The sequence below is a fragment of the Panthera leo genome, chromosome E2 (assembly GCF_018350215.1).
Source record: "Panthera leo isolate Ple1 chromosome E2, P.leo_Ple1_pat1.1, whole genome shotgun sequence".
In the NCBI taxonomy this organism is placed as follows: domain Eukaryota; kingdom Metazoa; phylum Chordata; class Mammalia; order Carnivora; family Felidae; genus Panthera; species Panthera leo.
In genome coordinates this window covers 49731847-49757698 of record NC_056693.1, presented here as the reverse complement: position 1 = coordinate 49757698, position 25852 = coordinate 49731847, and the positions used below count along the sequence as shown (strand labels likewise).

The 25852-nt window shown below is 43.6% G+C and overlaps 2 protein-coding genes across 4 annotated transcripts; one reads left to right on the top strand and one right to left on the bottom strand.

Annotated features, from left to right (window-relative positions):
* Positions 1-1791: 1791 nt before the first annotated feature.
* Positions 1792-10548, bottom strand: LOC122207887 (TERF2 interacting protein). The gene is made up of 3 exons (XM_042918208.1): positions 9746-10548; positions 5180-5304; positions 1792-2992 (listed from the first exon to the last, which is right to left on the bottom strand). Exons 1-3 carry the CDS (start codon positions 10434-10436, stop codon positions 2588-2590), a joined length of 1221 nt encoding a protein of 406 aa, XP_042774142.1. The 5' UTR covers positions 10437-10548; the 3' UTR covers positions 1792-2587.
* KARS1 (lysyl-tRNA synthetase 1) lies at positions 9340-25301 on the top strand. 3 transcript variants are annotated; one of them, XM_042918207.1, is made up of 15 exons: positions 9340-9556; positions 10653-10732; positions 15041-15200; positions 16164-16329; positions 18874-18967; positions 19336-19522; positions 19608-19733; positions 20649-20768; positions 21791-21953; positions 22063-22236; positions 22395-22480; positions 22817-22902; positions 23552-23678; positions 24384-24527; positions 25016-25301. In XM_042918207.1, exons 2-15 carry the CDS (start codon positions 10671-10673, stop codon positions 25112-25114), a joined length of 1794 nt encoding a protein of 597 aa, XP_042774141.1. In that variant the 5' UTR covers positions 9340-9556; positions 10653-10670; the 3' UTR covers positions 25115-25301. The 3 variants fall into 3 exon arrangements, with proteins under 3 accessions (XP_042774141.1, XP_042774140.1, XP_042774139.1); XM_042918205.1 differs by lacking the exon at positions 9340-9556 and adding an exon at positions 13237-13416 and having other exon boundaries at positions 10639-10732; XM_042918206.1 differs by lacking the exon at positions 9340-9556 and having other exon boundaries at positions 10587-10732.
* Positions 25302-25852: the final 551 nt, after the last annotated feature.

Here is a 25852-nt window from a genome sequence, read left to right as displayed (position 1 = left end):
AGGGACAACAGAACAGAAAAATAGAGAGAATCCTGAAGGTAACTACCTCAGGACTTCCTATACATATAAGATATACATCCCCTTTTTATTTCCCTTATTGTTTCAAGTCCTTTAGATGAAGTTTTCTGTTACAAGCAATTAAATACAACTTACAGGTATAGGCAGAGGGGGCATATAATCCAGCACACAGCATTAGACCAAAACAAGAGAAAAGCTCAACAATCCAAGTGTCAGCTTAAACTTTTAAAATGCAACCATACCTGCTTAAAGGGATACGGAACAAAGGAAAACCGAATACCAGGAGCAGAGCCCACTGCTGCAGTTTGCAAAGAGGAGACAGAAAGAAATGTTTCTGCCACTAATGAAGGTGTACAAGTTATTTAAGACCTAGAGAATTTCAAAAGCTCAACTGTGGAGTTAGTGGAAAATAGTGAGGAAGGCGTCTAACTCAAGAGCTAAAATGAGTAAGAAATGTTTCCCAGAGCACAAGCCTCAAGAAATCAAGGAAAGAAACCCCAAAGAATAAGAATCTGGCGGATTAAAGGAGAGGTATCCTAACTTTAGGAACTGAACAGCTGGTCTATGGAGCAGATGCAGCCATAGCTCAATGCCATTAACCATTAAGATGCAACTCATTTTCCTTGCTTAGATTTGTGCTCCCAAAAATACTTGATAATTTGTTTCCCCACATATTATCTCCCAGACTAAAAAGTAAAACACCAGATAAATGACAAAAACAGGTATTTGGAAGTTACTGGTTTATAATGAGTACTTTAAATATCTTTTCAGAGTCTAGATATAATGAATCAGACCCTTTTGCACACGCTTTGACAAAACAAATTTCTAGGCTTGTAAAGCTATATGAACTTTACTAAGGTATAAACATCCCAAATGACATCTCCGTTTCACACATGAAGTATTGATTTTCAACCACTCCAGAGTCCTGATTGGACGACACATTTTAAACAAATGCCTACCACCCAACCTTTCCCAATATCCACTTAAAAGTTACTCCTGGAGTGAGCTAGGTACTCCTGGGAATAGTTTTATCCTTTCAACATACTCAAGAGAAGGGCAAAGTGAAGCATTTTGATTTAGAATGGGTTCCTCCAGAAGCGGACTCTAAGAATTCGTGTTTAACTGAGGATTCCACAATGCATTTTATTAGGAAAGTGCAGATGTGAAACCACAGAAGGAAGCCTATGCAGAGTGCATTCATAAACCACTACCACTCTGGGCAACCATGCTGGTTTCTGCTGGGGACCTTTAAAAGATGGTATGGAACCCATTATCTCACTCAAGGGGTGCATCTCAAATATTCAGTTGCGTCATTTCTCTGGACAGCAAGGAAGCTGGATATGCATCCTCTAATTCTCACCCGCCATCAGCCAAAAGCCACTCCCAGCAGCATGAACTCCAGAGCACTTCAAGCAGAGGGGAAACCTTAAGAAGGTGCTTGCAGTAGGACCCCTACTTGTGGCATGTGCAGGAATGTAAGTGCCCAAGGGATATGGGTAGGGCAGAGACACCTTCTGTTACACACCTGATGGTTCCTGATTGGCTTCTCACCCTTCGGCTTTCAGCAGCTCATAGTGTTTTCCCGTCCCTCACAGTCCTTGACGCAGATCTTCTCTCTGCTCCATCCAGAAAATCTAGCATCCTTCTAATGGCCTACTAGTTCTAATATGGAACCATTTTGTTCATTATTGACCTAATTAAGAGCCAAGAAATGTCAGTTCCTTTATGGTTTTTATATCGAAAAGGTTTCATGAATACAATCAAAGAAAACACTTGGAGATTCAAAGTTCTTTTTATTTTCAACAACAAAAGTGACACAACAAAGAGGAATCAATTCACTAATATATAAATCTAACACAGTCCTTAGCACAAAATTGTTTTTAATAAATAAAAACACGTTACTGATAACTGAGTAAGACTGTTCTTAAGACTCTCTAGGGTTTTGTGTGCGTTTTAAACAAAACTGGGTGGTAGATAAAGAAACACGTGCTACAAGTATGACTGACAAAGACTGAAAGAAAAGAACAGCCAAAGGAGCAGGGTCCCCAAATATTAAGTTAGCAAAGGGAATATGGGATTTTCAAAGCAGTCTAGAAATCAGAGCTCACTAGGTGATGCAAGGGTTTAGGATCGTCCAAGTTCAAGACCTTGTAATTATATCTTTCCACATATCTAGATCCTTGATTTGGAATCTATCATAATCTAGAAGAGTTTCTGCCAAAGGATAGAGGATCTTTACTCTCCTCTTTTGACTTTGTCACTAGCTCCTGAAACCAATATATAGCAAGGGTTCCGTTCAGAAAAGGATTACTACTACAAAGACCAACCTCTGTCTGGTGTGGATTTCCCTTTATGAACATACTGATACTGCCAGGGACAACTCTAAATATATCAAATGTCTTTTACTTTTATCCTCCTACACAACTCTGCTTGGCTACAAAATCTAAGACTCATAGAGCAATGGCAGCATTGGTCAGAAGACAAGTGTCAGTTCCAACGACAACGTTGACAAAAAATTTTTTTTAACCTCTCTTGCCACATCTTTTTTCTTTCCTCATTGTCTTGCCAATTACTTCTTTCGGAATTCAATCCGCCGAGCTACATTCTGAGCACCAAATTTTTTGACCAATGCATCTCTGGCATCCTCGTCATCTTTTTGCAAATCTAAGTCATCCTGTCGGGACCAAATGGGATACCCATCAGCCCTCTGACCGGACTCTAAAAAGGAGGAAGTAGCCTCCAACTCACCACTATTTTTTAGGAATGCCTGTGTAACTGTTGACAGATCCAAGTTAAACTTTTCCATTAACTGCCTGATGATCTTAATGGCAGCTCCCACCTCTGGTGGAGAAACTTTTTCTTCTTCTTCTTCTTCCTCATCCTCATCAGGCTGTGTCTCAGAGTCTTCCTCGGGTGTAGGTGGATCATCATCACACATTGTTATGTGTATTTCAAAATCGGGGCTCTCGTCAACCTAGAGAAAGTGATGAATACGACCAGTTCCTAATTACCAAGTCCCAAACATTCTTGCGATATCTAGTCTCTCCCACCACCTTGCTTGCCCTTTTCACCCCAATCACATTGGACTTCCTTCAGTTCTTCCAATACGTTATGCTCCTTCTTATACTTACTCATGTTGCATGTGTGTATGTAAGTTTACGTACATGATGGGTTAAGGGGAGGGGAGTGTCTGTGTATGTAAGTGGGGGATATAAGTGTGCTTATGTGCACATTATGTGTATATACATGTATACATACAACTATGGTATTCCAACAGAAAATGAGAAGCTACAGTAAATAATGAAAAATATGTGTATGTGCATACATGTCCACGTGTACACACATGTTCATTAGGTCATTTTTTAAAGTTTGACTTCAGGGGCATCTGAGTGGCTCAGATGGTTGAGTGTCCAACTTCGGATCAGGTCATCATCTCACGGTTTGTGGGTTCAAGCCCCACATCCAGCTAGCTGCTGTCAATGCCAAAGTTGTCAGCACAGAGCCCACTCTGAATCCTCTGTGCACCCCTTCTCTCTCTGCCCCTCACCCACTCACGCTCACGCTCTCATTCTCTCTCAAAAATAAAAACATTTAAAAAAACAAAACAAAAGAGGCGCCTGGGTGGCTCAGTCAGTTAAGCATCAGATTTGGCTTAAGTCATAGCTCGCAGTTCCTGAGATTGAGCCCCACACTGGGCTCTCTGCTGAGGCCACTTCAGATCCTCTGTCCCCTTCTCTCTCTCTCAAACGTAAAAAAAATAAATACAATAAAAAATAAAGAAAAAAAAAAACTTTGGCTTCAGTGTCAGATTGTAAGCTCCCTAAGGACAGGAACTGTATCTCTTTTACTCTCATCACTTATGTCCCCAGTACATACCAATACCTTCACTTAACTACTCAAAACACACAGATGTATGAGCAGACTAGGGTCTCCGTACTATACTACATTTAGGCACATTACAAAGCACGTTATGTGAGAAGAAACCTACGTAGACCATGCTTGCATTTCAAAGTTTATGGAAAATTGACCAAATATAAAACAAAACTCAGACTTCAAAAGGCAACAATAACTAAATTCTGCCAATTCTTGTGCATTCCTTCATTCACCAATTATAGATCTTTAAATTATTTTCCTAACAATGAGGCCTGATCACTTCCCTTTACAATAAGAAAAATTAATTTAAAAGATCCTTTTTCATGGAAAAAATATGCACATATAATTGAGTCTTCCTTTTAAATTACTCCTCACTACTTTATAGTTCCTGCCTTTCCCTGTAACTATGATCAAATATGGGACTCCAACAGAGTATCAGAAGCTAGACCAAATAAGGAAGCATTAAAAAAATCCCAAAACCACTCTAAGTACACAAAAACCTAAACTTGCTTTTAAAAAAAAAAATTAAACTCCTTCAAAAATTGCATTTATTTTCCTGAGAAGCACAAAAATATTTTCAAAAGATAAATCCACAGTCTTAACTTTGAAAACCTTACACTGTGATCAAAGTATCCAAAATAGGATGCTGTCTACTGTTTCAAAATAATTCTCATCAGGGGCACCTGGGTGGCTCAGGTGGTTAAGCATCTGACTTAGGCTTGGGTCAGGATCTCACAGTTCATGAGTTCGAGCCCCATATAGGGCTCTGTGCTGACAGCTCAGAGCCTAGAACCTCCCTGGGATTCTGTGTCTCCCTCTCTCTCTACGTCTCCCCCACTCACACTCTGTCTCTCTTTTTCTGTCTCAAAAATAAACACTAAAGAAAAATTTTTTAATAATTCTCCCCAATTTTTCTCCCTCTCCCCCTTTTTTCTAAGAGACAGAGAACACACACGCACACATGTGCGGGAGAGAGGCAGATGGAGGTGGAAAGAGAGAATCCCAAGCAGACTCCATGCCCAGAGCAGAGCCTGACGAGGGGGCTCGATATCACAAGTGAATCATGACCTGAGCCAGAATCAAGAGTCAGATGCTTAACAGCATGAGCCACCCACACGCCCCACCCTCAAAACTGCATGCCTGAAACCAAGATCAGTCCCACTTTCCATTCTCCCACTCCGAACCCTACCTTTCAGGGCCTTAGGTGTACAAAAACTAAATGCAATAACCAATTTTAAAGAAGAAGAATAGAAGGAGAGAAAATAGGAGTTAAATCTAGTCTACGTACCACAATCTCCTCAAACTCCCGGGTGGCTTCTACAAGCATCTTTTTGACTGCTTCTTCATTCTCCTTGATCTCTTCCTTTACATATTCTTCTTCAGGTAAGTCTGGAGTTCTCTTATTCTGTGGTTCTATCAAAGAAAAGAACAGCACCAGATTACAATTAGCATCTTTTGCAGAAACCAAAAATACAGTGCTCTGTGAACTCTGAGCCAAAAGTGAGCCTGTACTTTTTTTCTATTAGAAGACATCAGTTTTTCATCAAGATAAGAAAAACATAAAATACACATGTTCAGAAATGTCTACTCTTGCTTCTGAAGAGCTGTACTATCCAAATGGTGATATATTCCTTAGATTGTAATACGGAAAATAAAAATACTCTTCAAGCATAATTCATTTTTTGGTTTGTATTTATCCATAGTGCAAATTAACAAAACTGCCATAAACTGGATTCTCTGGGAAGCAGATTGTGAGATGGAGATTAACACATGGTGTTTAGTAGGGAGTGACCCAGGGAAAACCACTGTTGACAAGAAAGCATGAGTGGGCAGAGAGGGAAGCTGAGCTGTGAAAGAGTTCCAACAAAGCCTCAGCTGAAACCATAGGGAAGTCTGAACTAGGAAGTCCCTTCAGAATCAACTGTGTTGGGATATGGGAGCCATGGCAGAACTCCACACAGATCAGTCCCTAAATGCTAGCCAGCCTAAGATGTCAAGACTTTGGGTGAAGCAGCTCTCCCAGCTGAAGACAGATGTGGAAGGTACATCACAATCTACCACATACCATCTAACAGAAAGGAGGCCCTCCTAAAGCTCAGCATCCTCCTCTTTCTGTTTTACTTTGTTCTCTTAGCATTTAACTGTGCTCTCTTTTCCACTTAACAAAAACTGACTGCTATGTGGCAGCATAAAGGAGTTTTTTGTAATGGAACTCTTCTGTATCCTGATTTAGGTGGTGGTTACACAAACTATATAGGGACTAAAACACATAACCAGAAAATACCATGGTGGTTCCTCAAAATACTAATCATGGAACTACCACATAATCCAGCAATTCCACTTCTGTACACTCAAGACAAATGGAACCAGGGTTTCAAACAGGTATTAGTACACCCATATTCATAGCGGCATTATTCCTAACGGCCAAGATACGGAAACAACCTACGTGTCCATCAGTGGGTGACCACATAAACAAAACGTAGTATACACAATGCAGTGGAGTATTATTCAACCTTATAAAGGAAGGACATTCTGACACATGCTACAACATGGATGAGCCCTGAAAACACTGTGCTAAGTGAAATGAGCCAATCACAAAAGGACAAATATATGACTCCACTTACATGAGGTAGCTAGAAAGACCAAATTCTTAAAGACAAAAAGTAAAATGGTGATTGTCAGGGGCTGGGGGAGGGAGCAAAGGGGAGTCAGTGTTTAATGGGTAGTTTTCCAGTTTTAGGAGAAGAAAAAGTTCTGGAGACAGATGGTGGTAATGGTTCCATAACAATGTGAATATACTTAAGGCCACCAAACTGACCACTTAAAAATGGTTAAAAGGACAAATTTTATGTAATGTATATTTTACCCAATATCTGTAGATATTACCCACTTTGTTAATTTTTGTCAATCTGATAGACAAAATACAATATTTCCTCGTTCACTTTCCTGAAAAACATCACCATGCACGTTTGTTATTTCATTTTCCATGAGTCAGAAGTCCATGGCTTATATCATGCCTCTGTTCAGGGTCTAATTTACTTTTATTTAATAACAATATTCTGCATTTGTTTATTGCCATTTATTTCCTTTTCTAGAAACTTCTTGTTCCATTTCTTTTGTTCACTGTTCTGCTAGATTTTCTTTTACTAACTTCTGCAAGATCTTTGGACACTAAGGAAACTAACTCTGTTCCAATGTATTAGGAATATTTTTCCGGTTTGCTGACTTTTATGATGAGAAGTTTTTAACTTCAAGTAATCACATATATACAACTTTTTTTTTAAATCTTCTTGGTTTCAGGACTATCACCACGCACATATTAAAAAATATACTCAAGGCAACCTACTGAATAGAAAGAAGTATTTACAAGTCATATATCCAATAATCCAAAAAGAGGTTAATAGCCAGAATAAAGAACTCATAACAAAAAACCCCAAACATTCCAATTTAAAAATAAGCAATCTGAATAGATGCATTCCCAAAGACATACAAATGTCCAACAGGCCCATGAAAGGATGCTCAACATCACTAATCATCAGTGAAATACAAATGAAAACCACAATGAAGTATCACCTCACACCTGTCAAAATGACTTATCAAAAAGACAAGAAATAACAAGTATTAGGCAAGATGTGGAGAAAAGGAACCCTTGTGCACTGTTCGTGGGAATGTAAATTGGCACAGCCACTATAGAAAACAGTATGGAAGTTCCTCAAAAAATTAAAAATAGAACTACCATATGATCTAGCAATACCACTTTGGAGTATCAATCTGAAGGAAATGAAAACACCGATGTGAAAAACTACATGCAACTCTACGTTCACTGCAGTTTCACTGTATTATTTACAAGAACCTAGATATGGCAACAACCAAAGCGTCCACCGATAGATAAAGATGTGATGTGCATATACACTGGAATACTACTCTGCCACCAAAACAAGACAAAAAACAACAAAATCTTGCCACTTGCAAGAAACATGGATGGCCCTAGAGGACATTATGCTAGTGAAAGAACTCAGACAAAGAAAGACAAATACCACGCTGATAAGTGGAATCTAAAAAAACCAACCACACAAAACAAAACCCAAACTCACAGAAAAAGAGAACAGGGAGGGAAGAGGGTTGGCATGGGGGACAGGGCAGCAAAATGGATGAAGAGCATCAAGAGGTACAAACTTCCAGGTACAAAGTAAGTAAGGCAGGGGGCTTTAACATGCAGTAGAAGGAATACAATCAGTAATACCGTATTAACTTGTATGGAGACAGACAAAAACCAGACTTACTGTGATGATCAGTTTGCAACATATAAAAACGTAGAATTACTAGGTTGTATACTTGAAACTGACACTGTAGGCCAAATGTACCTCAATTTTTAAAAAAGATCAATAAATAGCAGAATTAAAAAACAAAAAAGTATATTCATCCATATTGTTTGTTTAAATAATACCTACACCCAACGGTAGGGCTTGAACCTATACCTACAGTCCTGACATCAAGAGTCATATGCACTACTGGCTGAGCCAGCCAGGTGCCCCTCATCCTTATTTTCTTAGTGATTTTAGAATTTTAATTTTTACAATTAAATTCTGATCATCAAAATTAAATTACAGTAGGGTGAATCCAGCTTAATTTTCTACAAGGTTCCAAATGGCCTGCCCATAGTCCCAACCCTACTGGATTTCAAAGCAAAGCCCCATGCGATCTACTTCACCCATACGCATAACCTTATCCTCTCTCCTAGAATTCTCCCCCTTGCTTTAGTCCATTTTAGCCACACTGGTCTGTTGCTCCAAGAACACACCAGCCATATTCCCACCTCCAGGCCTTTGCACTCAATATTCCCTCTGCCTGAAACACCCACTGATAACCACCTGGCTTGCTCTTTCCTTTGGTCTCTGCTCAAATACAAGCTTTTATAGTGACTTTCCTTATCACCCTATAGAAAACAACCTCCTCCCCAGCCCTTACCCTGATTTTATTTTTCTCTATAACACTTACCACTGCCCAGCTAGTATGTTAAGCTCCATGACCGCAGGGACTTTTATTTATTGTTATATCCCAGCAGGATAACAGTGTCTGGCACTCAAATATCTGTTGAATGAATGAATCTGAAATGTCACTTTTACCAAAAACAAAATTCCTACTAAGCATGCTGAACAGGAGAAACAGATTTACCTCCCCATCTCGAAATGTTATATGGAATCGCCACATGGGGGGGGGGGGGGGGGGGAGACATGCTTCTTTAAACAAAAAGGTCAGTTTAACCTGTCAATACCGGTTACATGAAAAGTGAAGCATCTTAACAGTTTTGCACTGAAGCCCTAACCGCACCTGAATCCCAACGTTCAGTTCAACTACATTAAAAACGCACTTCACCTGAGCGAGACCAGGAAGATCATTCCAACTGACGAGAACCTTCTGTGAGTACGCATAGACGCCAAAACATGAAAATAAACTGGTCTGGCATGCCTTTGAAAAAGCTTACACTGACTCTACCTGAACAGAGAGAAGTATTTCTGGAAACCAGCCTCTGGAAAAGATACGGTTAACAACACATTGTCTCCGGGGAAGAAAACGGGGTAGCTGGTGGCTAGAATCAGGTGGAATGTCTATCTAGCCTGTTTGTACCATTTGAGCATCAAACCACGTCAGCTACCGGAAAAAGGTAAATCGAAGTGCGAGTAGAAAATGGTGCAATTTTACCCGGATGTCTAAAGGGGGGGGGGGGGGGGGGGGAGGGCCGGGCGACGCTACCGGAGACGCCAACATGGACACCGGACGGAAGGGGGGAGGAGCCCCGCCCCCACCCGCACAGGTGCAGCAAGAGCTCCCGCGTTCGCGGCAGAGACCTCACCCCCACTATCGGCGGCCTCGGGGTCCTGCTCAGCTTTCCGCTTGAGTTTCTGGGAGGAGGGGCTCACTGGGGCGTCCCCCAGCAGGTACTTATGCTCCTGGCCCCGCAGATGCTTGAGGTAGCGGTCCTTCATGGACTGCCACGAGTGCTGGGTGAGCGAGCTTTTCTCCATCGCTTTCCACAAGGCGGTGCCGGTGACGGAGCTGGGCGAGCGGGCATTTTCCTTCACGTACGTCAAGATGGCCACGTCGTCCGCGTCCGTGAAGACGATGCGCCCCGTGGGCGGCTGCGGCTCGGGCTGCGCGGCGGCGGCGGCGGCCGCGGTGGCGGCGCCCCCCTTGGCCGGGGCCGCGGGCTTCGTCTCGGGGGCCTGGCCGGCCGTCGAGCCCAGCCGGTAGGCCTCCAGGTCGAGCCTCTCGTTGCGCTCCACGCAGTCCAGGATGTACTGCGTGGAAATGAAGTCGCCCGAGGCCTCGGCCGCCGCCTCCCCGGGCTGGGCCAGCAGGACGGCCCCAGACTCCTGCACCCGGCATAGGGTGCCGCCGCCGTGCAGGATGAGCGTCGACAGCCGACGCTTCGCCGGGCTAGGACGCACGTAGAAGGACATGGAACTGCCATCTTCCCTCACGAACAGAGTCGAGGAATGGGTGGGCCCGTTGGGGTCTTTGCCCAAATCCATCGCCTCCGCCATAGCTGACACCACGCACCACGACAGCGGTCCCCCAAACAAGCCTCTGACGCACAGAGCGAACCCGAACGAACGACGGTTCTAGACGCGTCGGCCGCGAAGCCCCGCCCTGCGCCTGCGCAGTAGCAGCGCGCGAAGAGCGCCCGCCCCCTCCTCTCGGAAGAGGCGGAGATTCCGGCCGTGACCTGGAAATTGCTGTGCGACCCTCGTCCCTTTTAGGTCGGGCCCTCGGGAAAGATGGCTGCGGTGCAGGCGGCTGAGGTGAAAGTGGACGGCAGCGAGCCAAAACTGAGCAAAAAGTAAGTGTCGCCGTGAGTCTTTAAGGTCTTTGCGCCCGGACAGTCCAGGCTAGGATGCGCCTCGAGGCTCCGGCCGAGGCGGCTGTGCCTATGGCCTTCCTGCCGGTTCTCGTGGGTCTGGACACGCCGGACGTAGCCGCTAAACCGCGAAACTACATTCCCCAGGTTGCTCCGGGGCCCGGCTCTGGCGGAGTCCTGTCGTCGCATTCCTGGAGTTAGGGTATACAGAAAAATGAGAATTGAGTACAGAAAAACGAAATTTACTCCTTCCTTTACCTCCTTCTGGGAAAAAAAAAAAATGCTTTCTTTTATTGCCGAGCCACGCCTCGCTACCATTGGAAGGAAGTTAAATACCCGAGCTTTTCGGAAAGACCTTGAAATTTTCCTTGGCCTCACCTCGGCTTTTCTGAATCTTATGTATTAAATGGATCATTTCTAAAACTGTATTGTGCACCTAAATATGTGGATTATTTAAAGGATCTCTGAGTATTGAGTGAATGACCGATGTCCAGTAATAGAATATGAGTCCACCAGTCTACTAGGTGGCACTTTCAAACACTGCTGGATAGATCTTAGTTACCCACTCTCAAATCCTTGGTGTGTGAAGCTAAATAGGAATGTATCAAGACTAGCCGCCCTTTAACTGGCTATGTTTTATATTCCTGGATGTATACCCTCTCAAACAGGGTTCTTCAGTTGAAGCACAGAACACCAGCAATGATTTGTTTTTTCAGTACTCCCAAGGAGGGGCATAACTAGACTATTCCAGAGGCAGGAGAAAAGTTAAATCATTACAAATAATGGCTGCCTTACCGCATTTGGGCTCCGTTCTTTTCTGAATCCTGATGGAATAGGCCCTTAACCAGTAAAAATTAATTTTCTTTTTGTGTCTCTGGATTTATGCTTCAAATATTCAAGAAAAATGAGAAAGGAAACATTAAATTTAATGGTTTGATGGCACCCTTCTGAAGGTAGGATACACAACTCTATAAATGTTTGGAACCTGGTCTCAGACTTCTGCCTTTGGGAAAATTGACTCGACTTTGATCTGTTACATAAATATAGTTGACCCTTGAGCAACTCAGAGGTTGGGGCACTGACCCGCCATACAGTGGAAAGTTTGAGTGTAACTTTGACTCCCCCAAAATTTAACAGCCAACTGTTGGCTGGAAGCCTTATCAATAACCTTAAGAGTGGATTAACACACATTATGTATGTTAGGTATGTTGTGTGCTTTATTCTTAGAATTAAGTAACTTAGGGAAAAGACATCTCTTAAGGAAACCATAAGAGATGGGCACCTGGGTGGCTCCGTTGGTTAAGTGTCCAACTCTTGATTTCAGCTCAGGTCATGATTTCACGGTTCCTGAGTTCGGGCTCTGTACTGACAGCACAGCACAGAGCCTGCTTGGGATTCTCTGGCTCTCTTTGTCACTGGTTCTCCTCCCCCACCCCCAGCTTGCTCAACAGACTGAGCCACCCAGGTGCCCCCACCCTACTACTTTTTAAAGCAGCTTCTATATGTCAGACATAATGCTAGAACCATACAAACTTTCTGTCTAATCTTAATAATAACCTTGCAAAGAAAATATTAATGTCTGTTTTTCAAATTAATAAACTGAGGCTCTAGGCGACTGAATACGTTGAAGTGTGCACACCTAAAGTGTGGTCTGTCACTGATCGAGGCTCTGGAGCAGAGATCTAAAACCCAGTCCAGAACTCCACAGCCCATGCTCTTTACACTGCCTGCACCTTACCTCCCCACATTGTCTAAGAAAATCTGCTGTTAACGTATATAACTCTAGTGACCATGGGCTAAAAGAATTTTTTTTAACGATTAACATTTCCTTCTGTATCTTAATTGTTCTTGGGACTTCCTTGGTCTGCCTCTTCATGAGTACCATTTTATGCCAGTTATCTTCTTCAAGTTTAAAAAGAGATGGGCTGCCTGCCAGGTGACTCCTTCCCAAATGAAAGGTCAGATTACTGTAGTCCAGGATCCTTCCTGAAATTCTCCTTTCCTCCTTGTTCCTAGAGCTCAATTAAGTCTTATCTTTGACTCAGAGGTGCTTTTGTGTGGCTTGCTTTTAGCTTCATCTAGAGTTTGCAATTGATAGTGACATTTCACGTGCTTCCCATTGCCATCTTTGTCACCAGGGTTTTTTAATCTCCGAGAGAGAAGCCACATGTCAGGGGCTTCGGAAACACCGCCTCAGGTCCTGTCTCCTATTTTCTAGGTTGTTGTGATCATTTCTACCTTTAAACTATGGGTTGCCTTACTCCTGAGTTTTAACCCAGATATGCACCTTTTTACCATAGCAAGGACAGAATGTTGTCAGTTACGGTTGCAGCACAGTGAGTTACAGGGTTGTCCTCAGTTAAGAGGGTCTTCAGTGGAACACTAAAAGGTCGTGCAACCTCCCCTACCCATAAGAGTAGGACTGCTGGTTGGGTGTATATGTACTGTTTTGTCCCATCTGACACCACATCTCTGTTTCCTGTTAGGTGGTGGTAATCATTAGTTCCGGGGTGTTCTGCCATGTTGACGCAAGCTGCTGTAAGGCTTGTTAGGGGGTCCCTGCGCCAAACCTCCCGGGCACAGTGGGGGCAGAGGGAGCTGCGACTGTATCAACTTGCTCCTTTCACAGCGCTTCACAAGGACAAGCCACTTTCTGATAAAAGAAGGTTGGTGCCCTTACCTTCGTTGTTGCTCTGGGAGCAAAAATCCTTCCTTACTTGGGTCCTTATTTGTTAAGCCTCTGACTCTTTGCACTTGTTGCTAAGGAAACAAAGAGCTCTACTGCCAAAACCAATAGTGGTTTCTCATTTTCTCTTTAATAAATTCAGATTCTCACTCTAAATTCTTGAGATGACTTGTGGATCTTATTCTACAACAGTGCCGAGAACAAACGTTCCCTTTCCTGTCTTTCTGAACTTGGTTTGCTCCCGAGATTAATTTGGTTTCTAGTCTTTGTTCTATCTCTAGGATCTTTTTGAATTTCCCTTAGGATTAATTTGATTTCCCTTAGGATTAATTTCCATTCCTAGTTGAATGGAAAACAGGTTTTTTATGTTAATGCCAGGAAGAACCAAATAGGCTCTGATGCCTACTGACTGAATTACAGCACAGTAAGCCTAGCACACAGTTCTGGAATGATTGTATTTAAAACTGTTACAAGACAGATTACATCCAGAGACGCCTACTTTGAAGCCCTCAGAGTCTGTTTTCTTAAAAATTAGTATTTCACATCACCAATTTATTTTTTCGATTGAGTTACTCTAAATTCATACTGAAAATTAAGAGTGTGCCATAAAGCCAGGTAATATACAAGCATGACTTGGTATAATTTGCTATGGTTATTATATAATATTCAGCTAACATTGGTGGTTTGAAAGAATGACCAATTCTGTTTGAATACTGAGGATATCCTCTACACAAATCTGTTTGGTTTCTGGGTTCAGATAGCAAGATTTCAGATCAGAGTGTAGATAGTGAGAGATTGGACCAGCAGTGTATCCAAATCCTGGGTGCAGAGAATAAAGGGTTTAAGACAGTGAAGGATACCTAGAATGGCTCTCATTTGCATGTTAACTAAATGCTAAGGGCAGGTCCTGTCTTTGCATACATTATTACAGTCTTCACATTTGGGGAGGGGAGTGTCCTCTGTTATTTACATTTTACAAATGGGAGGTCATGTGCCCAAGGTCATGTAATTGCTAGGCAGGTATGTCTGGATTAGGTCCCAGGCAGTCTGACTCCAAGGATGTTATATTACCCCCTACTCTATGCTGGTTTGTACACTGTTCTGCCCCATTTGTTGTCTTAGGTCCGGCTACAGTAGACGGGGAGGTCAACACTGAGAGTCACTGTTAATACACTGACCAATGCTGAGGGAGGGATTGTCAATGGTGCGTCTCCTTGAACTCAGAAGAGCCACCTCTCCGTTACCCTAACCTACCCCAGACTAACCCACTCCTTGGAGAGGTGTAGGGAAGGGTGGCAGACAGAGCCAGACCACGTTGCCTCTTCGGTTTTCCTTTGTCCTGGGGTACCCTGATTTTAGTTTGGGTTCTCATGTTGGAAAGCAGAGGGGTGAGGAAGATCTTTCACATCTTTATTCTAAGCTTACTTTTTCCTTTGTTTCATTCACGTATAGAGTTGACTAAGAGACTAGAAGTGGAGGTGTAGCACCAGGCAAGAGCATTTCCCCCCAGGCTGTTCATATTTTTGATCCGTGGTTATGGGGCAGAACATAGTAGAGGACTCTTCAGGTATCTGTCACATTGAACATTTGCATCTTGCCAACAGTGAGCTAAAGAGACGCCTGAAAGCTGAGAAGAAAATTGCAGAGAAGGAAGCCAAGCAGAAGGAGCTCAGTGAAAAACAACTAAGCCAGGCCACCACTGCCGCCACCAACCACACCACTGACAATGGTGTGGGTGCCGAGGAGGAGAGTCTGGACCCAAATGTGAGTCCCCTGGACCACCACTCTGGCTGGGTAGGAGGAAGCTTCTGATGAAGCTTAAGGCAAATTCCTTGGGACCAGTGACTAAGAAGAGAAATAGGAACTGAAAACAAGCTGTGAACCCTGGGTTGCTGCAGATGTGTTGGGGGAAGGGGCGGTGGGAGGGAGCTGCCACTACGTCTGGTTAAAGGCACAGGCAATGAGCATTTCTCTAATCAACTCCCAGTAGGTGGTTGGGAGAATCAGTACTTCCAAGTGACTGATTATTCTTCCCTGAAACTGGCTGCGCCTCATAACAAATCCAGAAAAGGTATCTCCGTAAAGATTGACTAGGGTTTACTCTGGGCCAGAGATTCGCAAATTTTAGTCCATAGACCGGATCCACCTTTCCTTGCTTTTAATCTCATCTGTCCTCCCTGGTTTTGAAAATTGTATTGGAGCACAACCATGCCCATTTTTTTTTATATGTCTAAGGTTATTTTCACACTACAACAGCAGAGTTGAATGGTTGCATCAGAAAAGGTGTTCCTTTTTTACATCCTCCAGGCCCCAGAGTCTTGTCTTGGGGAAAAGTCTGACATGTAGCCAGGGTAGGAAGGTAGGAAAAAAGGTAAGTAACTCACTGTGCAGATGCATCCGCAAAAGTGGCAACCAAGGCCACCTGTACAAATTAAACTTAGTATTTTAGGCAGAATTCCCATTTTCCTTTTCATTGAATCTTGCATTTTGGAATTCTGGCCTTCGTTTCCACCTATGGATTTAGCCACTGTGCATATTTTAAGTGCAAATCTCATTCCCATCTTGGGATTTCAAAGGTGTGGAGGGCTCAGTTAAGGAGACCTCACTGTATTGGAGCCACTCTGCGGCAAAATACGGTACTCTGCTAGGTGGGCCACTGGTATGATCGGTCAGGTTCCATTTCTCAGAGGCTCTTTTTTTTTTTTTTTTTTTTTTTTTTGTTAATAGCAATACTTCAAGATCCGTAGCCAAGCAGTCCACCAACTGAAGATCAGTGGGGAAGACCCGTATCCACACAAGTTCCACGTAGACATCTCGCTGACTCATTTTATCCAAGAATACAGTCACCTGCAGCCTGGGGACCACCTAACTGACATCACCTTAAAGGTGGCAGGTAGGAGGATTCCCTGGCAGTATGCTGAGCTCTCACAGCAGACAGGCCGCTACAGCAGCACAAAGAAAGTTCTGGGTTGGTCTTGCTTTCAAGTAGCCTGTGTCGCAGGCTCCTACTTCACGAGGGACAGGGCAAGTATATCCATTCACAGAAAGAAGTAGAGCAGCCCCGAGACACGAGATTGTGTTCCAGACGAGGTGATGCAGCAGAGGAGGGGGCATTCTCTGAGGGGAACTCCTGACCTGATGCCGCTGCTACTTCATCGTCCTTTATGAGGACGTCCCCTTACCAGTGGGACCACAACCCCATGTTCCTAAAAATTCCCACCTGTGGCCTAAGAAGTTTTGCACCGGGACTGTATTTTTAGAATATTGTTATTTTGGAGTTCTAGCATCTTGCACAGGATCTTTCCTTAATTAAAAAAAAAAAAAAAAAAAAAAACCTGGGGCACCTGGTTGGCTCAGTCCATACAGCATGAAACTCTTGATCTCAGGATCATGGGTTCAAGCCCCACATTGGGCTTAGAGGTTACTTTAAAAAATCTGTCTTTATTTGCCCCCCAAAAATAATAAAACTACTAATTGTAGAAAATTTGGGACGTTCTAGGAAGCAGAGAGGAATTGAATTACCCATAATCCCACTACCCAGAGAGAACCTCTGCCAGTACCTAAATGCCCAAAGCTTAAAGTCCAGTAATTCTACTAAAACATGTCTTGATGTTAGTTGCTCTGAGTCTATATTCTCAGGTACAGAGTGCCCTTTAAAAATGTGTTTTCAAGTTTTTTAGGAAATTTTTCTTCAATATAATTTTTTTTGTTGTTAATTTGGGAGGGAGAGCAAGCACAGGAGCAGGAGAAAGGAGCGGGGAGTGGGGGGGCGCGGGGAGAGAAAGACTATCTCAAGCAGGCTCCACACTCAGCGTGGAGCCCAAGGCGGGGCTCGTTCCCAGGACACTGGGATCATGACCTGAGCTGAAATCAAGACGTGGACACTCAACCGACTGAGTCACCCAGGCACCCCTTGAATATATTATTTCTTTGGTTTTCTTTTGAGACTCCTTTTATTCATATGGTGGATTTTCAATATGTCACTTTTTTCTCAAACCTTTTGTACCTTTTTCTTTACACTTTGATGTTTAAATTTTGTCTTTCTTTCCTCTGGGTTTCTCTTAAAGCATTTCTATATTCACTCTTATTTTCTTTTAGTTCAGTCTTCATTCCTGAAATGGTTTTTTACTTTATTTCTGATTTTTTCATGTGTCACCTCATTTCTTAGTTTCGATGATTCTAATGTGGGTATTTTTGTTTCACGGCATTTTCTTAATGTCATTCAACTTACTGTCAAATGGAATTTTTGTTTTTTCTGGGCATGTCCTTCCTGAGTGCTTTTTTATTTAATAACTGGTATTTGATCTCAGTACTTTTATGTTGCTTATTTTTATGTGAAATTAGTTTTCCTCAATGTTTTCTTTTTTAATGTTTATTTTTGAGAGAGAGACAGAGTGTGAGTGGGGGAGGGGCAGAGAGAGGGAGGCACAGAATCCGAAGCAGGCTCCAGGCTCTGACCTGTCAGCGCAGAGCCTGATGTGGGGCTTGAACCCACAGACTGTGAGATCATGAGCTGAGCAAAGTCAGGCACTTAACTGACTGAGCCACCCAGGCCTCTAGTTTTCCTCAGTGTTAAGGGAAGCTTGATTCAAATAGCTTTTCCAGCTTCACTGAGCTACCTTTTCTGTTGTTTTTGTGAAGTGTTCAGAATTACAGCAGCTTGCTTTCTGAGATACCAAGGCTCTCTTCCCCTTCCTCACTTTTGTCGGACCCCTTTGTGGTTTCCTGGTCTTTTCCAGTTTTACGGGGCCTTGTCCTAGAAGGGAGCCCTGGTTAGTAAATTAAGAATGTTCCTGGGGCTATGCTGAAGGGCTTCAGCCCCTTTAGACCTTATGCAGTCCCAACTCCCTCTATTCACCCACGTGGCAGTGGGCACATCCCCTCCTGGGTTCAGCTGCTGTCCTCCAGTTAGCTGCCACGTTTTCCAGTGACTACCTATGGCCGATTTGGAGATTTCCAGTTCTCAGACTCGGCAGACACCCCACAAAGGCTCCCCTACAGCTTTCTCCCATATGGGGATCTTTGGTGGTTTGCCCCACTGCTTGTGTTTGGGGATTCTTGGGAGTATCCTCCCACATAATTTTGTTGTAAATGTTGTCCATAGCTTTTTGGCCTTGCCTGTGTGGTTGTGCTTTTTATTTTAATGGGAGGATTGAGGTAGAGCCGAAAACTGTGCTGCCACCAGCGCTGCCGTTTTCCGGGAGTCCAGTAAACAACTTTAAAGCCAGGTCTTGCTGCACTTCTTTAACTGGTTTAAGTAAGATTTTTGTCATGAAGGAAAAGACTGGGCTTAAGTCTTGGGCTAAAATCGAATTGTTCTGGTCTATGTTGATAGGACATTCTACCTAGACGTAAACATTGCAGAGGGAACTTTTTGGGCACTGATGCCACAAAATGGCTTCTCGTTCTATCAGTGTTTTTGTTGTACTTTTTCTAGGTAGGATACATGCCAAAAGAGCTTCTGGGGGAAAGCTCATCTTCTATGACCTTCGAGGAGAGGGGGTCAAGTTGCAAGTCATGGCCAATTCCAGGTATGTAGAAATACCGCGTTGCGGGCCTTTCTGGATTGACCCAGGGCAACATGGTTGGGGACCACGTGATCTTCCTTTCTCATTGGCATTTAAAGTTAAAAGCGGGTTATGGTTGGGTAAGGCTGAAAAGAGAATAAAAAGGCCATTTGGTCACCTAGAGAATAACAACTGCCCTCAGGTTGTGCAGCAGTTACAGATAAAAGATAGCACTCTAGCAGTTGACAGAAGAGTCTAGATTCTTCCCAGGTTCACCCAAACTGAGCACCAGCAGTTTAGTGAGGATTCCAGAGGGCAGTTTTAAAAGCTAAACCAGTGGTTGGTTTTAATTCGGAATATCATACACTGAAGTACGGTTTTCTTTCACTCAGGAATTACAAATCAGAAGAAGAATTTATCCATATCAATAACAAACTGCGTCGGGGAGACATAATTGGAGTTCAGGGGAATCCTGGGAAGACCAAGAAGGGTGAGCTGAGCATCATTCCCTATGAGATCACACTGCTGTCGCCGTGTTTGCATATGTTACCTCACCTCCACTTTGGCCTCAAAGACAAGGTAAGCTCTGTGGCCTCCTCGCTGTGGTCTGTCATAGCGTTGAATTAGACTTGGCAATGATTTCTATCTGTTGCTTTTGCTTTAGGAAACACGATATCGTCAGAGATACTTGGACTTGATCCTGAATGACTTCGTGAGGCAGAAGTTTATCATCCGCTCTAAGATCATCACGTATATAAGGAGTTTCTTGGATGAGCTAGGATTCCTGGAGGTGAGAGAGTTCTTACCTGTCACGATGAGCTAGCTGCCTTGCTATGCCTGCCTCTTACTATTCCTTCTCTTCCCTTTTCCATGTCCTATATCCGTACTATTCACGCTTAGCGAAAAGTCCCTTTGATGGCCAGTGTCTTTGTCCCACCTTGTTTTTTTAGTGCCCCGATGAGGAAGGCAGGATTTGAATTCTAAGATAATGGACAAAGTGTAGGGCTGTCTACCTACTAATGATGTCATGTTCATTGAGTTACCAACTCATTTTGCTTTTTTGTAGCATTAAGGGAAAAAAAAAAACCTTTTAATTATATGAAGAAAGGTAAGTACACGTGTAAAACAAATTCAAAGAAACAGAAACAAAACTGAAAGTCCCCTTTTGTATCTCCCAACTCACTTTCTTCCCCAAACTTGAGTTTGATACATATCGTTCCACACCAGTTGCTATGCATATATAACTACATACTGAGCATGTTCTACATGAGGTACGTGTGTAAACAGTTTGGAAGCGTTTTAATTTTTGTTTTAAACATAAATGAGATCACACTACATGTATTCTGATGGACCTGCTGTTTCCTACCCCCCCCCCCCATAGACATTGGACCTTTTTGCATGTCTATAACTAATTCAAAGAACATAAACAGTTCAACTTACAGTGTTTATTAAAATATAATTTATAAGTTGTGGAAGTTTATGGTACTGTGTTAATGGTGTTTGGTATTAATGGAAATTGAGACACTTCTAGAAAATCAGGACATCTCTACTTCTTTTGTCAAGCACTTGCACATTACTGTTAACCTTAAATTTCACTTAGGGATATAACCGGCTAAACTATATCCATGCACAACATGAGCTACCCCCAAGGCCTCTGGTTTGCGGACCTCTGTCTGAGGACTCAGTGTATCTCCCTGTCTTTTAGATTGAAACTCCCATGATGAACATCATCCCAGGGGGAGCTGTGGCCAAGCCTTTCATCACATACCACAATGAGCTGGACATGAATTTATACATGAGAATTGCTCCAGAACTCTACCATAAGGTAATAAGTAAGAAGATGCCCTGTTCCTGGGAGAAACAGAGGCCGGAAATCCATTGGCTAGATAGATGTAGTTAGAAATAAAAGGAACAAAAAGAGTAGAACAGCCAGGAGAGTATTCTAATTTGGCACGCCTGTGAGCGTTAACACTTCTGGAAATTCTCTACAGGATCAGTAGAGCATTGCGGGTCAGAGGGCAAAGGGATTGTCTTTCTTAGGTGTATAGCTCCTCCTAACCTGCCTTGGTTCTCATGATATTTTAGGTTTATTGTCTTCCTTAGATTAGGTCTGATTTTAGTCTTTTATAGAAAGCTTGATATCTGTCCAAAAATTGGAAATAAAGATTTATAAGTCACCAGAGTAAATACCAGAGACTGTCATTCAAGGTTCTTAGTTGCAGACAACAGAACCTGGTGTAATTAGTTTAGGCACAAGAAAAATGTATTCAGATACATAAGGAAGCTCACAGTCCCAGGAGGATCAGAGAATCAGGCTTGGAGACCACAGGACTAGGAATGATTCTCAGGCCCATCTGGGCTCTTCCCATGGAGAGCCCAGATTTTTCTACTTGGGACAGCTAACGCAGCTCAGAACCGCAGCGCTATCCATTAGGACCTCTGCAGTTACTACCTCTAAAAGCTAGATATCTCTGGCCCCCTTCTCCAGGAGGAATTCTGCAATATCTACATCTTCTTTCAGTAGCATTCAGAAGTTGCATGGGCATGTCTGGTGGGGAGCTTGAGTCACATGCCTGCATCCTAACCCCAAGAGAGGCCTCTTTCTTGGGGAGGCTCACACTCACAAGATGGGGTGCTGTCCTGACAAAGGAAGAGTATTCAGAGGTCCTGGGCAGCCAAAACAAATGATGACTATCCACTACGAGGGTCTAAAGAGAGTAGGGTATTCGACATTTGGGTAGAGACCTGAAAACACCCCTCAGCTGTGAAAACCAAATTAGTTTTGTAGACGGAAACTTTCCAGAGTCATTGAGATTAGCTGCCATGACCTTGGCCATGTGTTGTTAGATCCTGGTGGTTGGTGGCATCGACCGGGTTTATGAAATTGGACGTCAGTTCCGGAATGAAGGAATTGATTTGACTCACAATCCTGAGTTCACCACCTGCGAGTTCTACATGGCCTATGCAGACTATCACGATCTCATGGAAATCACAGAGAAGATGATGTCAGGTGACCTCTCCTATTCCCTTTTGTCTTTCACATGTGTCTGAACGGCTGGTGTGCTGCTTGTAGGAGGACTTCCTGTTGGTCCTTTTCAAATGGTAGATTTCTTTCCCAGGGATGGTGAAGCATATTACAGGCGGTTACAAGATCACCTACCATCCAGATGGCCCGGAGGGCCAAGCCCATGAGATTGACTTCACCCCACCCTTCCGGAGAATCAGCATGGTTGAAGAACTTGAGAAGGTCTTGGGGGTGAAGCTGCCAGAAACCAGTCTCTTTGAGACCGAAGGTAAAGTGATGCACTCCTCCACTGAATGGCCCTCCTTTCTCTTCAGCTTTGAATTAGATGAGATCAGGGCTAGAATTTTCCCACACTGTTCTTTTCATACATTTTTTTTACTGGGGTAATGTGATTCTTCTGTCCTAACTTGTACATTTGTATTACAGAAACTCGTAAAATCCTTGACGATATCTGCGTGGCAAGAGCTGTTGAATGCCCTCCACCTCGGACCACTGCCAGACTCCTTGATAAGGTGACAGACCGTGCTCTTCGAGTACATGCCCTCATCCAGTGGTAACCAGCCCCCTGCTCCCTGGGAAGGTGAACTCCACTGTGGAGAACTAACTTACACAGCCTCACAGGAAAGCCCATGAGAGAAATAAGAGAATTAACCAGTTTTGAACTGCTCTTCTAAGCTCTGTACCGAGTAGTTACATAATCTCAGTCAAACCTTACCAGCCATGGAGAGACTTATGATAAACCCTTGTAGCATCCGGTAGTGGGTAGGAGCAGAGTCCTTCTGCCAGGACTGGAACAATCAAAATGCCATCAGAAGGGATCTGTAGCTCTGCTTTGCTTTCTCCTTAAGCTTGTCGGGGAGTTCCTGGAAACAACATGCATCAATCCTACATTCATCTGTGATCACCCGCAGATAATGAGCCCTTTGGCTAAATGGTAAGATACAACGTGGTTTTCCAGTTACCTGTTGCTACGTAACAACCTCAGAGTTATAGTGGCATAAAACAACAGTTCTCAAGATTTTGTGGGTTCACTGGGTAGTCTTTCTGCTCTACAAAGTGGTAGCTAGGGTAACCCAAGCAGCTGTAACTGGAAACTCGGGCACCTTCTTTCTCCTCCGCTGGGTTCTTGTTCCTCCAGGGCCTCTAAATGTAGCTAGCCTCTGTCTGGGGCAGCATAGCCTGAGCTTCCTTACATAGTGGCCGGGCTCCAGGAGGAAGGGTTCCAAAAGAATAAACCCCAGTGTACAAACACGTATCAAGCCTCTGCTGATGTCCCATTGTCCAAAGCAAGTCATATGGGCAGCCCAGAGTCGGTGTGACAAGGCACAGAAGGCCATGAATTCAGGAGGTATGGTTCAGTGTAACCATTTACCACCCACGTGTGTTGTGAGGATGACTAAAGCTTCCTTGTGTCTAACCCTCCTCACCATTGCACCAAATGGTTTGGTGCTAGAGTGCATACAGGCTTCGGGTCTCATCCGTAACAGTTTTGAGTCAACTAGAATCCAGGAACTCCTGTGTTTGTACCAGATGTTATTAGAGAACCTGTATGTTCAGCCTCTCCTTTGGTCTCCTATCTCCAGGCACCGCTCTAAGGAGGGTCTCACTGAGCGCTTTGAGCTATTTGTCATGAAAAAGGAAATCTGCAATGCCTACACCGAGCTGAATGACCCTGTGCGGCAGCGGCAGCTCTTTGAAGAACAGGCCAAGGTAAGGAAGGAGAGTGCGAGTCAAAGGCATTTACTTCATCATGTGCCCACTCACTAGAAAATATCAGCCTTAACTCTAGTCTGTGTTACTGTCTGCATCTCTTAATGACTTCAACAGAAATGAAGGATAAAGCCACAGGCTTCACTGGAGGAGGTCATATTTCAAGATGGAGAACTTGACTAGTTTGGGCCTTAGAATTTCCACATAGGAGCTTAGACATGTTAGTGTCTGTGTGGGGAGTGTGATACTTGCCTTGAAAATACGTTTGCGTAAAAAGAACATAATTTTTCTTAGATGGTACATTTATTAAGGTGGGTTGGGGATAAGAGGCAGATAGATTAACAAAGACCAAGCCCTCACAGGCTACCTGTGATGGCTGGTTTCAGGAAATGAGGGAAAGACTCTTAGGAATCCTTAGTCTCTGAAAATCAGTCTCCTTGGACTCACCAAGTTGTCTGGGACAGTGGAGGTGTTTTCATTTCACAGAGAAATGCGCTTGTGTTCTGAAGTGGGGATCGCCAGACTTGACCGGGTCTTTGAAAGAAATGGGTCCATCCTGAAGTTACTGGGAAACCAGTTCCCAGCAAGTGCTTGGTTTCCAGAGCATTCCTGGAATGGTCATCCCTCTAAACGTGTTAATGTGCTTGCTCAGACACTGAGAGACAGCGTGGCCTGAGACAGCGTCACTGTTTGGTTCTCTTCTAGGCCAAGGCCGCTGGCGACGATGAGGCCATGTTCATAGATGAGAACTTCTGCACTGCCCTGGAATACGGGCTGCCCCCCACAGCTGGCTGGGGCATGGGCATCGACCGTGTCACCATGTTTCTCACAGATTCCAATAACATCAAGGTACGTAGTGGTCTTCCTGCCACACCCACTGCCCTGCAGGAGCTCTGCTCTCAGGGGCAAGGCATGGTGGGCCTGGAGAGCAAAGGAAGGGCTTCAGGCAGAGCAGTTATACATGACTCTACAGGATGACGACCAGAGGGTCTGACATTATCAGATTTGGGTTTTTTTCTACCTGAGGCAGAAGGAATACTCATTGTTCGCATTTCTTGAGGATCCAAGGAACACACCAGGCCCTCTGCAGCCATTATGTCATTTCACTTAAGTCAGCCCTACGAGGTAGAGAAACTACCGTTATCTCATTTTTGCAGATAGGGAAATCCTATTTTAAGAGAACTCTGTGTTCACTCATTCTTTTTTATCTTCTAAGCTGAAATACCAGCACAGATCTCTGAATTTGGGTGGCAACAATAACCAGAAGCAAAAGGAATGGGTGGATGGCTGTGAAAAAGAGCGTGCTTCTTCCTTCAAAGTGATTTTCTCTCCTGTAGGAAGTACTTCTGTTTCCTGCCATGAAGCCCGAAGACAAGAAAGAGAGTGGAGCCACCACGGATACATTGGAAAGTACAACAACTGGTACTTCTGTCTAGAAAATAATAATTGCAAGTTGTGTAACTCAGGCTTCTCTGCGTTTCTGCACAAGATCAAGGACGGCAGGGGAATTTTTGTGTGTTGCTGTCCATTTGACGATCACTGTTCAGTTGGGCCGCCAGACGAGAGAAGAGGAATTAAGAATTCCTTTTTACTCCTTGTTCCCAAATAAACCTTTTGTCTCTACTCTTGTCTCCTGACTGTTTACCATGGAATGTCAGCTTTTATTCAGACAGCTGGCCTAGTGCATGGTTAGCATTATATCACTTTATTCATTCAAGTTTATGTTAATATCTGCTCAGTACCAGGCATTTTTCTAAGGGATTAAGGACACAGCAGTGAACAAAAGGCAAGTCCCTGCTTTGGTGGAAATTTCATTCTTTTTTTAGGGGTTGAGGGCAACTAAATAAAAATATGTATTTCTGGTAAATACTAAGAAGAAAGAGGGGTAAGGGGACAAAGGTGCTATTCTACAAAGAGGTGGATGGGGACAGTGCTATTTTAAATATGTGATCAGGGAAGACTCTTCTAGGTGACATTTAAGTAGAGAGCTGGAGACACGTCTAAGGGGAAGGGCAATCCAGACCAGAGGACTGTATTTTCAAGGACCGGCAAAGGGTCTGGTGTGACTGGAGGAGTAGGGAAAGATCCCTGTAAGCCATGCTGAGGAGTGTGTGTTTTATCATGAGTGATGTGGGATGCCATTGGAGGGTTTTGCATAGAGGGCTTTCAAAATA